Genomic DNA, 14,411 nt, shown 5'->3' with positions numbered 1-14,411 from the left:
TCAGGTCGAGACCCTGGAGGAACAGCACCTCATATTTTGCTTAGGCAGTTTACAACCCAGCAGTATAAATTTTGATTTCTCTAACTTCAAGTAACCCTTGCATTCCCTACTCTCTCCGTTCCTTCCCCACCCTAATTCTCCGACTAGTTTCACTGTCCTGATTAATTTTGCTGATTGTATGCCCACTGGTCACTTTCCCCCTAGCTAACAATGAACCATTCTACATTTCCTTGATAATTGTCTGCTTTGATCTGTCGTTTTCACACCCTGACCCTTCCAATACCTCTAGTCTCCTCCCTCTCCCGACTCTCAGTCTGAAGTAGAGTCTTGAACCGAAACATTACCCATTCATGCTCTCCAAAGATTCTGCTTGTCCCGCTGAGTTACTCCAGCATTTTATGTCTATCTTAGATGATTAAACAACTTGCGGGCTTATTTATCTATGGATTGATTGGGATCTAGGTGTTGATGGCAAGGTCAGCTTTTGTTGCCTTTTTGTAGTTCTCCTTAGAATGGAATAATACATTGGGTGTTTGCTTTGCATATCACCTGTGTACAGACCTTAGGGGTAATTCAGAGATTTATTTTGTTTGCCTCTTTAACTCTCCATCTGACTCCTCCTCTGACCTATCTGTCTGTGGCCTCCTGCAATATTACAGTGAGGTCCATCATATGCTTGAGGGACAGCACCTCATCTTCTGGCTTGGCAGGCTGCAATCTTCCAGAATCGACATCAAAATCATTGACTTCAGCAAACTTGGCTTCCCTCTCTGCATTGGAACTGGTCACTGCTGTAAACCATCCATCTGTGATAATGGCTGTTTTTTGTTCCCTATTATCATAGGCTGAATTGCTGGGCAAGTCATAGAGTGTTGCATTTTGCAACGTTTTGTATTCCTTTGTTTGGCTTTCAAACTGCTCCCATTTCTGTGCTTTTGTTCATCTTTTTCTCTCCCTCGAACTGCTCCCATTAACCAGATGACCAGTACAACGTATCCCCAGGTAACCCTGACCTCATCCTGTCAGAAATATTCCTTTTATTCTTTTCCACATATTCCCTGCAACACAAAGCTATGTTGCTCTCTTTCTGAGTTCTGACAAAGTCTTCGAACTGAAACGTTAACTTAGTTTCTCTTTCCTCAAATGCGTCCTAACAAGTTGGGCAGCACGTCATGTTCAGCACTTACTGTTTTTATTTCAAATTTCCAGCTCTGGTGTTGTTTAATTCTCATTTTGTCAAAATTCCACACTAGCTTGGGTCATAAAATTTTTATTTTTATTTTTATCAAAAAATACTTTATTCAAGTAATAAATATCATTTACAAAACATCTTTTTTAAACAAACCCATCCGACATTTCCGGAGGTTACATATTCAATACAGGCATTTACTTAGACATTTACATACATTTACATACATATCCCTTATTTGGAGGGGCGTCTCTTTTCCCAGCTCACCCATCTGATGTTTTATTCTTCCAAATTTTCAGTTGTGGTTTTTTTGGTCAGGAAAACCCCCACACGTCTAAATTCAAGTGTTTAGTCGTGTCACTCAAGTAGCCGCACCTCGGAACAGTTTTTTTTTCCCATTTAATAAAAAGTGACTGACAGAAGAATCGAACAAAGAATACTAAGTGAACATAACAAAAGCAGAGGACGAATCCTGATCACACCGGTCTGCTGAGGTGAGGGCGTCGATTAAAATGAAAGGCTTTCATCCATTGGCTGTTGTGAGGGCGGGGCGAACTCAATTTCCAATCATGTTCTTTATGACTTTTGTTCCAAAGACGTGACGAAGGAGTTTTGTTCTGTGCCTCTCGGCGGGCTGCGCATACAGTTGTCTGCACTCCGAGAGAAGAGTAATTTCACTCGCATTTGCAGCAATTAGTGGACAAAAGCACTGATTCTTTCAGGATCCGTAGATATATTTTTTTCTCTGCTGACATTTGCGATTAATTTTGCATACATCGTAAAACTGCACTTTTCGGCATATAATTGAAAATCAACTGTGAAACGTTTTTTTATTGTCTTCCAGAGCAATAATTGCTCTTAGGTGTGGGCTATTTAAACAAGGTTCGCTATTTTTTCTCTTTTTTTTTTTTTTTTTTTGTCTTTCAACTCTTGAGTTTCTTGTCATTGCACGAGTGAGAGGAATTTATTTCCGTTTGGCTTTGCCCCGTGCTTTTACAAACGCACTTTCTGTTCTTTTCTGAAACCTGATCGGTAGAAATGAAAACCAAATTCTCCAACAGCACGGACGCCACGGGGATGGGGCTCTTGATCGCACAGAATGGGCTCCGTGTTCAGCATGAAGAAGCCACAGACTACAAAGCGGGAAAACAGGACGAACCCGACCAACAGACCAAGCATAAAGCTTATCTGTGGTGTAAAGAATTTCTTCGAGGTGCTTGGAAAACCTTGACAGAGGAGGAATTCCAAATTAGTATCATAAGGTTTGTATGTATATGTGTGTGTTTTCTAAACCAAATTTTCCAGAACGTTCGGGGGATTTTGTAATGTTTTTTAAAAATGGGGTCGCCTGCTGGTATCTAAATAAACTGAATCCTTGACGGAGGATGTTAAAAAAAAAAAAATGCACAAAAAAATAAGACTTGTTTAAAAATGGAAGCTACGCCTCTCTGCCCACGAGTGATGGAGCTCGGATAAGATGGAGCCTAGAGTCGGAATACAGTGCTGATCAATGATTTGTATCGTCCCAATACGTATGGCTATGCCTTTCATACAATTAAAACATAGCGAAAAAAGGAAACAATATTAAAAGTCAATAAGGTTTCGGATAATTGCGTTGTTATCTGATCAGCCTGTCATTTTGTCCCTCGCACGTACATGATGAAGGAGATGTTATTAGGAGAGGAGGGTGTTGGCGGTTTGGGGGGAATTTGGTAATAACTGGATTGATTAAAATTGAATATATAAACTGGCGGAGTGAAGGAATGGAAATAGTAATGAAAAAAATGAGTTCAGTATTCAGTATTTAAAACGTTGCTTTCCGTCTTAAATGGTCAGAATCACGACACTGTTTCTACTTGAAGTTTCTCAATTAAATTGGTTAATTTCTTTCTGATTTTGAATTATAATGTAAGAAACAGGTGGAATAAATTGGCTAAACTTAATATATGGAGCCCTTGTTATTTTTGCAGTAAAAATATTTAATGGGTGCTTCGATTTAGCCGTAGTCATTCAGAAACAAGTTTAGTCAACTGGTCCATCTTCCAATGATATCTCAATTTATCAAACCATATAACTACTACAACATCATTGCCCCATAGCTCCCGATACACAGCCTAAAATAAATATTGTCTTTGTGGTCTTGAAAACTGAAAATAACCCGAGCAAACATGACCGTTCGACAAACATTCATATGAAAATTTGTTGGCTGATTTTGGTCTTTAATTTAATTTTTCCATACTATTGATAATCCTTTCAACAAGGGAAATTATTTTTTCCACATGTACCTCTTGAAATCCTTTCAACCTTTTAAAAGCATCTCTGATGTTTCTCAATCTTAGATATTCAAGGGGATAAGAACCAAATTAGTAGGTTTTCAAAATTTGACATTAATCCTCAGTAATTTGTCATTTGATGTTTTAAAAACTACCAAACTTGACATGCTCAATTTCACTCTGGAGGTGAAAAGGGTTAAAACATCCATGCTATGCAGAATACATTGCAGCAAAATGCAGCAAAGTGAAGGGATTGGATTTCTCGATGGGTGTGGCTCAGTCTTTGGCAAATGAAGCGGTTTAGTTTGAGGTTTGTCTGCTATAAAATATTTGACATTATTATAGTTCGAGTTTACTTCCAGTTCTTTTGACTTTTAGTAACAGTAATTCTCCCCATATGAAGGTTAATTATCCAATGAATTATAGTCTGCAATTTCATGCCAAACCACAATCACATCTAATTTTGATATTTTTCGTATCTACACTGTGGACTCTTCTCGACTAAATAAATAACATACCACATAATCATAGTATTGTGAGCAAATTGTAAATAAAGTTAACCACAAATTAAGATGAAACACTGAGAAATAGTTTTGAGGGGTAGGCGCTGATCAAAAATGGCAGCATGATTTTTGGGCTTAAAGGTTTGATTGGTTTATTTGTTGGAACTATTTGAGAAGACTTACTGAATAGACTGGGAGAGGGGTCAGTTGGGAGTAATGATGTTACCTGTCTGCATTTGAAATGGCTATTTGACAAAATCCCACTAATTATGGTCAACCATGATGTTTATCCCTAAATGAAACAAATATTTGGCAAATGGTTGGGAGATTTGGAGTACTAGCTTATCATATATATATATACAGCGCGGAAACAGGCCTTTTCGGCCCACCAAGTCCGCGCCGCCCAGCGATCCCCGTACGTTAACACTATCCTACACCCACTAGGGACAATGTTTTTACATTTACCCAGCCAATTAACCTACATATGTTGAATATCAATGTGCATTGGCGCAGAACAGATAGTATTCTCCGTCCGATTCATTGCAAAGGATATGAGTCTAAAAATCTAAATCGGGTGGGTTTTTTTATAACAAGGTATTTGATTCTGGTGAAATTTGGCTTGAGGACTGACTGCATATTTGATGTTTTTGTATTTCAACAAGTAATCTACTAATTTGAGGGATTACATTTGCATGGTTGAGCCCAGAATTGGAGAGACTAGGAGGAAATGCACAGCATTAGATATGAAAAGTTTGGAGTAATTCAAAGAAAGAGTTAACACCCTTTTAATCATAAAGAAATCCTGTATTATCTATACTGCAAATTCAATAATTGGTGATTATATGTGCAGTATTGATAATACAGGATATTTTGTTATTAGAAGGATGTTAATAACATGAAGTTGACCACTGGCCTGGGTGGTGGAATAGTAAACTTTAGTGATCTTTATGAAGAAAGTGTTGCATGAGAATTTTGGGGGGGTTCTAGAATTTCCTGACCACAGGCAGTATTCCGTGTAATTGGAAATGTACCAAGATAAACCCAGGATGGGCTGGATAACCTGAATGTTTCCTTGTTGAAATGTTAGTTTGTAGATAAAAGGTAATGTAGCTGATTGATCAAACCAGTGCATTGTATAAACTGCTGTTTCCCAGCATGATGACTTATACTTTCAGCTGAAAGATAAATTTTATGAAATTAGAATTTTCCCAATAGTATTTATCCCATCTAACTTAAGGTACCAAATATTAACTCAGAAATTTCCTTCATCTTTATTCATCACAGTCAATTTGTGACATAGTTTTGCTTCATCTCAAATCAATTGTCCAGTCTTAATTAATGGATAACTGTAGTGACTTTTTTTGCAAATGCATATTTTGAAGATAGACACAAAAAGCTGGAGTAATTCAGCGAGATAGGCAGCATCTCTGGAGAGAAGGAACAGGTGGCGTTTCGGGTTCAGGCTGGTGAAGAGTCTCGACCCGAAACATCACTAGTTCCTTCTCTGCAGGGATGCTGCCTGTCCCGCTGAGTTACCCCAGCTTTTTGTGTCTATCTTCAAAATGAAGGCGAATATATCTACAAAAAAAAGTCACTACACTTTTGTGTCTCTCTTCGTTTTAAACCAGCATCTGCAGTTCCTTCCTGCACATTTCTCCATCATTTTCGTGTCTTTCATTTTGTTTTCAAGGTCTATCTTCCTTGCTGATGCAGTTAAATTGGCATTGAGTGCTTTCTGCATGTAACCAATTGTCCATTATAAAAATACCACGGTTTTGGCAAGCTTTTCAACTTTGGGGAAGATTGCAGCTGAGCCTGTTCCTAAATATATTAAACATGCACACTGTTCTCTTCCCACAGGACTCGTCAGATATAAACAAAAATGTGAACTGTAGTTGATGTTCCTTCCATAATTCAGGCAGTGGACAAAAGAAATGGAAGCAGAAGTATGCCATTTTACCACTCGTGACTGCTTTGTCATACAGTAGGATAATGGTTAACCTTTTACCTCCATGCCCCTTTCCTGCACTAATCCTTTGTCCCTGATTGGCCTAACATACAAAATCTATCAATCTCATTTTTGAATATGTTCTGCAAATGACTGTCCACAAACTTCTTGGGTGGAGAATTCCATGCATTTGGCAGAACTGGAATGTCCAACCCTTATTTTGAGACGGTGCCCCTGGTGTGGACATTGCAGCTGAGGCTATCTGGTTGATCACTACCACACTAGCCCTATTAAAATAAAATGTGTATTTCAATGTGATTGCATCTCATTCTTCTAAACATATTTCAGTGCAAGCCCGATATATTTAACTTTTCGTGTAGGACAAATTTGGCATCACAGGAATTGTCGCGTTATTATTTCCATCTAGTCTGATACCACCAGTCCAATTGAGCTGTCTGCTTCTCCAACAAACAGTATTTCTCTGCAAATGTGCACCACACTCCAATGGTAGGTCCAGATTGTACTGAACTGAGTGACTGGATGTCTTTCATGTTTGAGCCCTTTCATATCTGTTCAAGCAGCAACTCCATCTATTTGAGAGGGTTGCTGAAATTCCTCAAAAAGGTAAGATTAGGTTAAGTATTTGTTCCACTTGCATTGAACATTCAGCATTCAAATTGTATCTTCAATTAAATTATTTTAATTATTTAAACTATTATATGAATATCAGTGGCATGTAAAATAATTCAAAAGGTCTTTTTACAGTGTCAGACTGTTGAAGGCCATCAGGCTTGTGCTGGGGATGGGTCCTTGGTTCCACCACCAGAAGCTGTCACCAATTTGCAACCCACATTGCCTTGCAGAAGGGCTGATGGGCAAGATCTTCAGGAAGGCTCATCCCTCGGGTGTGGGTGGGAGCTGTGTGCACATTTTCCCTGTCAGTGTTTGACTTTCTCCCAAGTTTTCTGGTTTCCTTCCACTGGAAGGTTAATTGACTACTTTAAATTGCCTGCTGGAGATGGGTGAGAGAAGGATCTAGGAGGGGAGTGGATGGAGATAGATGGCAGGGTGTTAATGATTGGTGCAGATGTATTAGTCTGAATAGCTTGTTTTCATGCTCTTATGTCTCCGTGATGAGTGCATAAAAACAGAAATAAGCTATTTGGCCCCCTTACATTTGGTGTGCTGGTCAAAAAGATCAGAGCTAATCTTTTACCTTAGCTGTGCTTTCCAGCACTAGCCCCATGTACTTTTCTTTCCTTTTATGCCCAAACCTATGGATCTGTCTTGGAAATACCTGGTACATGTCCCCACAACCCTCGTGGGTAAAGGATTTCAAAAATTGTATTTCCTTCTGAGTGTGGAATTTCTTCATCTTTCAGTCTTTAATGGTCAACCTCTTATTTTGAGATTGTCACTGGTCAAGGAAAATGTCATAACTTTGGATGTTTCAATGAGATCTCATTCTAAATTCTAGTCAGTGTATGCCTAAACAAACAGTACAATATAGAAGGATGCTGGTTCCCAACAGGGCCGTGCTTTACTCCCTCTTACTTCAGTTTAGTCTTGCATCATTATTATCGTACTTAACTGTAGCCAATTAACCTACCAGCACATCTTTAGGATGTGTGGACACAAGAAACTGCAGATCTTGAGCAAAGCAGTGCTGGAAAAACTCGGAAGGTCAAGCAGAATCTGGGAATGCATAGGCACACTTTGGGTTGTGACCTTTCTTCAGACTGATTGGAATGGGAGGAAAAAGCTGAAAAAGAGGTGGGTGGAGCGAAGCCTGGCAAGTGATAGGTGGCTGCAGATGAGGGGGTTAGCAGATGGATGGAGTGAGTAACAGACGAGAGGTGAATAGAGGGGGCATAAAAGTGAAATGGAAAGTCCGGGGATGAGATAACGAGTGCAAAGTGAGGGAAAGAAGCAGGTGGCATGGAGGAATGGGAGCACACCAGGGTGGTGGTGGGGGGCATGGGAAAGAAAGTTGGGGTATTACCTGAAGTCGAAGAATTCAGTTCATGCATTAGTTGTAAGCTACACAAGTAGAATATCAGATGGTTTTCCTCACGTTTCCAAGTGGCCTCACTCTGGCAATGGAAGAGATCAAGCTTTCTCTTCCTGTTTTTATCAGTCTGAAGAAGGGACCTGACCCAAAATATCATCTATCCATTCCCTCCCAAGATGCTGTCTGGCCCACTGTTCCTCCAGCACTTTGTGTTTTGTTTAGGATGTGAGAGTAAACTGGAGAATACCCATATGGTCACAGGGAGAATGCAAACAAACCACATAGACAGCACATGAGGTCAGGATCAAAACCAAAGCTCCTGAAACTGAAGTAGCAGCATCAACTGCTGCATCATTGTGGGATTACTTGTGTGCTTCATGAGTTATTACTATTTTTAATAACCTCTTGTGTAGTATCTTATGAATTGCCTTCTAATGGTCCAAAATACAATGGTTCTTCATATCCATTCAACTAGTAATGACCTGAAAAAAAACTTCTAGTAGATTTACAAAATGTGATTTCTCTTTCATAATTCCATGTTGACTCTCCTGAATCCCATCATCATTTTCAAAGGGTCCAACAAATAATATCTACCTAATTACTAATTCTCACAAACTGGAAGCCAGTAAGTAATTGATATAATTTAATTAAAATAAGCTTCTTAACGTGCACACAAACTTGTGTCCAATGAAACTTGTGAAGATGATTAATTCAGTGTGGGTTGTGGCCTTCGAAATGAGCAGACTACTTCAATCCTGGACAAACATTGCACAGTATTTGTGCACTTAAAAGTTCTCAATCTTCGCATGGACTATCCTGAAATTCTACCTCAAGTACCTCAACCACTTTTTGGAGTAACTGCCCATTCTGACTTTCCAGTAACTATAATGTAATTGTTCTACAAGTTTTAGAGAAGTTGATAGAAATATTTAACTACTTTACTTTTTAATAAATGTACTAATCAAATTTATTATTTATTTTGCTGATTATTTTTCAGGGGTGGCCTTAGTAATCTGCTTTTTCTTTGTTCGTTACCTGATACTAAAAGCTGTGTAGCGGATGAACCACACTGTGTTCTCCTTCGATTGTATGGAGCAATTCTTCAGGTGAGATTGTATTTGTGATGGTGAACTGTTTTTGAGAGCTGAGATATTTTTATTCAATGGGAAACTAATGTTAAATTGTACTGGAGAAAATGATTGAATAATTTTCATTTTGGTAACTAAACTTGTTTGTAACGAGATGTGAATTCAAGCCATTCTGTATGAACAATTCAGGTTTTACCATGTTGAAATTGTAGAAACCTTTTTGCATTGTTCTGAGCAAGAGCAAATAACTTTCATTCATAAAATTGTAATGAATGTTTCTCATAAAACTTAAATTGCAAAACAATGTACCAACTATAGTTCAATTGTTAATTTACAATACCAAAAGAAATAGAAACGAGCCATGGCAAATTAGAGATACTGGTTACAATCTCATGAAAAAATGTACATCATAAATTTCAGATTTGTTTAACCTAGTGAGCTGTGAAATGCAGTTTAATCATCATTTATAACATTCAATATTTTATCCAACAATTGTGGAAGGTGTAGAATAGAATATAAGGTAACCTAAACTGATGTAAAGGTTTTCATGAAACATTAATAATTAACAGGAATTGCAAAATATTGTAGCTAATAAGAACTTTGCTTATTTTCAGAAAATGTACAAGTGAAAATGACCACTTACCCAACAGATTACTGAAACATTAATCATGGAATTGCATATAAAGTAAAATCACTTCATTATATTTAATTTTGATTACCGGAAATTGTTAGGCATGTCACTAGATTTTCAAACTTCAGGTTATTACAAAATGGTTTGGCTTAGTTCATGTTCTTTAGAACAAAGACCCCTGTACAAATGTTAGAGTTTAGAAGAGACCTGTTACAAATGGTCAAAAGGTAGGATTCTACATTTGTACAGTCACATCTGTTGAACTTAATGGTGAGTATCCAAAACTTAATGATGGCTATGCACATGTCATTGGATATTTATAAGTGTTATAATTGAAGATGATTCATTCATCTTCTGACCTTTGTGTATTTCCACAGTAGTTAATCATTACAAAAAGTGCAATTGCTGTTGACATCCAGTGTTTGTCTGGCAATTGGGAGCTAATGCCAACAGATGTGATTTCAGAAGATTTTGAATGTTCAACTTGTAGATTGAACTGATCCAGACTGCCACACATTCAACCCTTAAAGATCAAACAAGAGACATAGATATGCCACTGAACCATATTATCAGTTAATGTGATGAAACTAGAATAATTGCATTATTTATTTGGACCTATGTAAACGTAACATTGAACAGTTTGTTTTGGTTCAATTAACTTGTCAGATAAATAATGAACTAAAATATAAAATTATTTTCAATTATTGATGAGATAAACTTTGTGCAACCTTCATATATTAAATGATCTGTTTGGTATGTCCCACGTTATTTTCCCACTCTGAGGAAACATCAATAATCGTCCATTTATTCTTTGATCAACAGAGATATGGCATTGTAAAAAAAATAACTTTTGAGCATTTATTCTTTGTACATTGTTTTGAACCAATCTTATTACCTTTTAAACATAGTAACTTTTAATTCAGTGTGAGTGAAGAGAGTTTGTTTCTACAAATCTTTAATATAAATCAGATGATGGAAATTGGAACCTATTAATGTTTTACGATATTGTGAAATGTTTGTCACTTTATCTACACAAAGTTCAAAAGTATCATCATCAAAATAATGAATGCTATGATTTTTCCCTGCAGTTGATGCAATTTGACACTGGTACTCCTCCCTCATTTGTAGATTAGTAAATTCCTGAGCAATATTGAATTCACTGCCATTTGCTCATCATCAGGAAAACCTAGAGTATTGCAAGACTTTTAAAACTATTACAGTACAAATTTTAAATGGCTGAAGCAAATCTCTTCACTTGAGACATGCTTATGAAAAAATGGAATTCCTCCTTATAACTATGCATTGTCCAGCATGGGGATTTTTATAGATTAACTGGCAATTTATTTTGTATATGACCAGTTCAAAAATAAATTATTTTCACGAGGGCATGGGATCCTTTTAAAATAAATGATTGTATTACATTGTGATTCAATTTTTTTGCATTGTGCTTTTAAAATATAATTTGTGTCAAATTTCTAGTGGAAATCTTGATTGCTTGTACAGACAAATGTTGAAATGACAAATGTTGAAGGTGTGACCAAATACAAGTTATGAGGTAAATTATTCAGCTCATCAAGCTTGTTCAATACTTCAGGTATATCATGACTGATCTATATCAAATCTGGTCACATGCCAGGGTTCCATATTCTTCAATGTCCATGGCCAATCATAACAAACCAGACTAAATTTTAATTTTTTATTTGATGTACATTCACCGGTTCCTTTAGGGAAAAACTTTAACTATTCTCTATGTGAGGACTTGTCAGAAATTTATCTCAGAATGAACCGGTTCTAAGTGTAAAAGTATGCACCTTTGATCTGCATTTCACCATCAAAGATAGGAGTGCCCTTAATATGTTTTAACGGTCAATTTGCAAACTTGATCTTCAGCAATTTCTACAATTTTCTTGTATTTTAGCCCAAGGTGAATATTCATTGTATCAAGTTTGAAGGTCTTTGCTATATTTCTGAGGTGAGGTGCCCAGAACTAATAAGGGTTATTTGTATGATCATATAGAAGTTCAGAATAGCTTGATATTTGTTGAGTCGAGTTTTATTATTAATAATTTGAAGGCAGTTATAACTATCACAGACCTTAGAACATAGAAAAGTACAGCACAGAAACAGGCCATTTGGCCCTCAGTGTCTGCGCCGAACACAATGTCAAGACAAACTAATCTTATCTGCCTGTTCATGGTATACATCTCTAATCCTTGCATATCCATTTGCCTATCGAAAAGCATATCTCCCTTAAATTTTGCACTTTCACCTTAAAGACATGTCCCCCAGTTAGTAACATTTCCAGCTTGGGGAAAAAGGTTTTGCCAGTCTACCCTGTTGATGCGTCTCATAATTTTATATACTTCTATTAGGTCTCTCCTTAACCTGTAACGTTCCAGAGAAAAGATTCAAGTCTCCGCATGGCTAATACCCTAGTAATCCACCTCTGCACCCTTTCCAAAGCCTCCGCATTCTTCCTCTTAAGGAGGTGATGAGAACTGCACGCAGTGCTCCAAATGCTGCCCAAGCCAAGTCCTATAAAGCTGCATTATGATTTCCTAATTCATAACAGTCATATTCAATGTCCCGACTAATGAAGCCAAGCACAGTAGTGCAGTTGATGGAGCAGTTGCCTCAGCGCCAAAGACCCAGGTTCAATCCCGACCTCGGGAGTTGTCTGAGTGGAGTTTGCACGTTCTTCCTGCGACCAAATAGATTTCTTCCCATATCCCAAAGACATGTGGGTTGTAGGTTAACTGATCTCTGTAAATTATCCTTAGGGAGTGGATGCAAAAGCAGGAAAACAGAACTAATGTTTGAGGTAGAGATTGATAGATTCTTGATTAGTATGGATGTCGGGTTATGGGGAGAAAGCAGGAGAATGGGGTTGAGAGGGAAAGATAAATCAGCCATGATGGAATGGCAGAGTAGACTTGATATGTCAAATGGCCTAATTCTTCTATCACATTAATATATTCGACCCCCTCCCGAGTGCGATATTTCATACTTATTTTGATTAAACCTCATTTGCCATTTCTCTGCCCATTTCTGAAGACATTTTATTCCCACAGTATACCTTGACTGCTTCCCTCGCAGTCTGCAACATCAACAATATTGGCATTATCCATAAACTTGTGTCCAAGTCATTTATGCATATCACAAACGACAGAAGCCTGAGCACAGATCCCTGCGAACTCCACCGGTCACAGACATCAAGCCTGAATAATGCCCTTCAACCGCAGCCCCCTGTCTTCTATTAGTAAGCTAGTTCTGAATTCATTCAACCAAGTCACTGTGAATGTCATGCCTCTTAATCTTCTGGATCAGCCTACCGTGGGTGACTTGATGAAATGCCTTAATTGAAACCCATGTAGACAATCTTAATTCAATATGAATCTGTCATGTTTTGGCTTTGTTTTCATTTATGCACTGCACTCTTCTGGCTGCAATGATACATAGTTGTGCAGTGGAACATGGACAGAAACCTCCAAAGATAATAGCATTTTCATTATGCAGGCCTTTTAATCAAACTGCAGTCCTAATTTAAGAGAATTGATGTCCTTCGATGCACAACAGTTGATAAAGGTAGTGCTCTGCATCTGTATATTAAAATAGTTGAAATAATATATTCATCTTAAAGAATAACATGACATTGGCAATCACATTTTTGTGGGGTGAGGGAAAGATATCAAGAAAGCTGTTTTTCTTGATTCTAATTGGTGTTTTATTTAGTTCTGTAAGATATAAATAGACATCAAAATAAGTTAAATGAAAGTGTCCAGGTCACTTAAGTTGCACGTTAAATGGTCAAAAAAGGTTAATTTTGTAATTTTTTCCCATTCCATCTATAAGAATAGCTGGGTTAGAAATTATTGGCAATTACCCCAGAGAATGTGTAAGGTGCAAGCTTAATTGCACTTTATTTTTTCCAGGTGTAATCTTGATCGGCACTTAACAATAATAAAGTCGAAAGGTCCATTTCTGCCGTTCTGTAGCAACTTAAAAACTTACTCCTAATTGAGCTTTTACAATTCCTGATAATGTTTCCAAGTATGATTAGATTGAAGAGTTGCTTGTTAATTGACAGCTTCAATTGTATACCTATGCTACTTATTTCAGCTTTTTTCTAAAAATTGCAATGTAGATCTTTCTAAAACATTTCCAGTAATATATATCAATGTTATTTGAGCAAATGGGTATGTTCATTGGAAATTTAAATTTGGTCAGCATCTTAATACGTCAAAAGCTTTCTCATCAGGAAGAAAAATTAACGTAAAATATATTGCTCATAAGAACTAATCTAAATTTGACTATTTGCCATTTGGAATGGACCATGTCAACAAACATACTCATGTACTAGCAAAAACCCTTCAATGACCACAGGCAGAGGAAATCGCCAGGTGAACTTAGTATGACTCTAAAGCTTTGTAAGATGAAATTGTTGCGCATGCACGCCTTTACCAATAAGAAACTTAATTTCATTCTGACTGACACATTTTATGCAAGAATGTGACTTTTACCCCTGTTTGCTGCAAAATATTGTAACGAGTTTGACATTTTCAAGGTCTAGGGTAATCAGTAATACGAGTGGTTACATGATCAACTTATATTTGTAGAAACGTCTCTCAGCCAGAACTCTATCGACATTAGTCTAAGTATAATTAGTCCACATTATGATACACTGTTCCATAGCCAATGCCCAGGCTAATTACTGAAAAAATTATGCGATGACCCAGCTGAATAGCTGGTTGAGGTAGAAGACAGACTG

General features: G+C 37.3%; 1 protein-coding gene across 6 annotated transcripts in view; it reads left to right on the top strand.

Annotated features, from left to right (window-relative positions):
* The first annotated feature begins 1,805 nt into the window (after positions 1-1,805).
* chka (choline kinase alpha) overlaps positions 1,806-14,411 on the top strand; it is a 52,633-nt gene continuing 40,027 nt past the window's right edge. Inside the window, exons 1-3 of one of the 6 annotated variants that reach the window (XM_078415356.1) lie at positions 1,806-2,071; positions 2,251-2,451; positions 8,922-9,030. In XM_078415356.1, the coding sequence (XP_078271482.1) occupies positions 2,267-2,451; positions 8,922-9,030 (294 nt within the window). In that variant the 5' untranslated portion in view covers positions 1,806-2,071; positions 2,251-2,266. The other 5 variants (XM_078415357.1, XM_078415355.1, XM_078415360.1 and 2 more) reach the window with 5 other exon arrangements.

This window comes from Rhinoraja longicauda, chromosome 18 (assembly GCF_053455715.1).
Source record: "Rhinoraja longicauda isolate Sanriku21f chromosome 18, sRhiLon1.1, whole genome shotgun sequence".
In the NCBI taxonomy this organism is placed as follows: domain Eukaryota; kingdom Metazoa; phylum Chordata; class Chondrichthyes; order Rajiformes; family Arhynchobatidae; genus Rhinoraja; species Rhinoraja longicauda.
The sequence above is the reverse complement of the archived record's forward strand: the minus strand, read 5'-3'. Positions and strand labels throughout refer to the sequence as shown.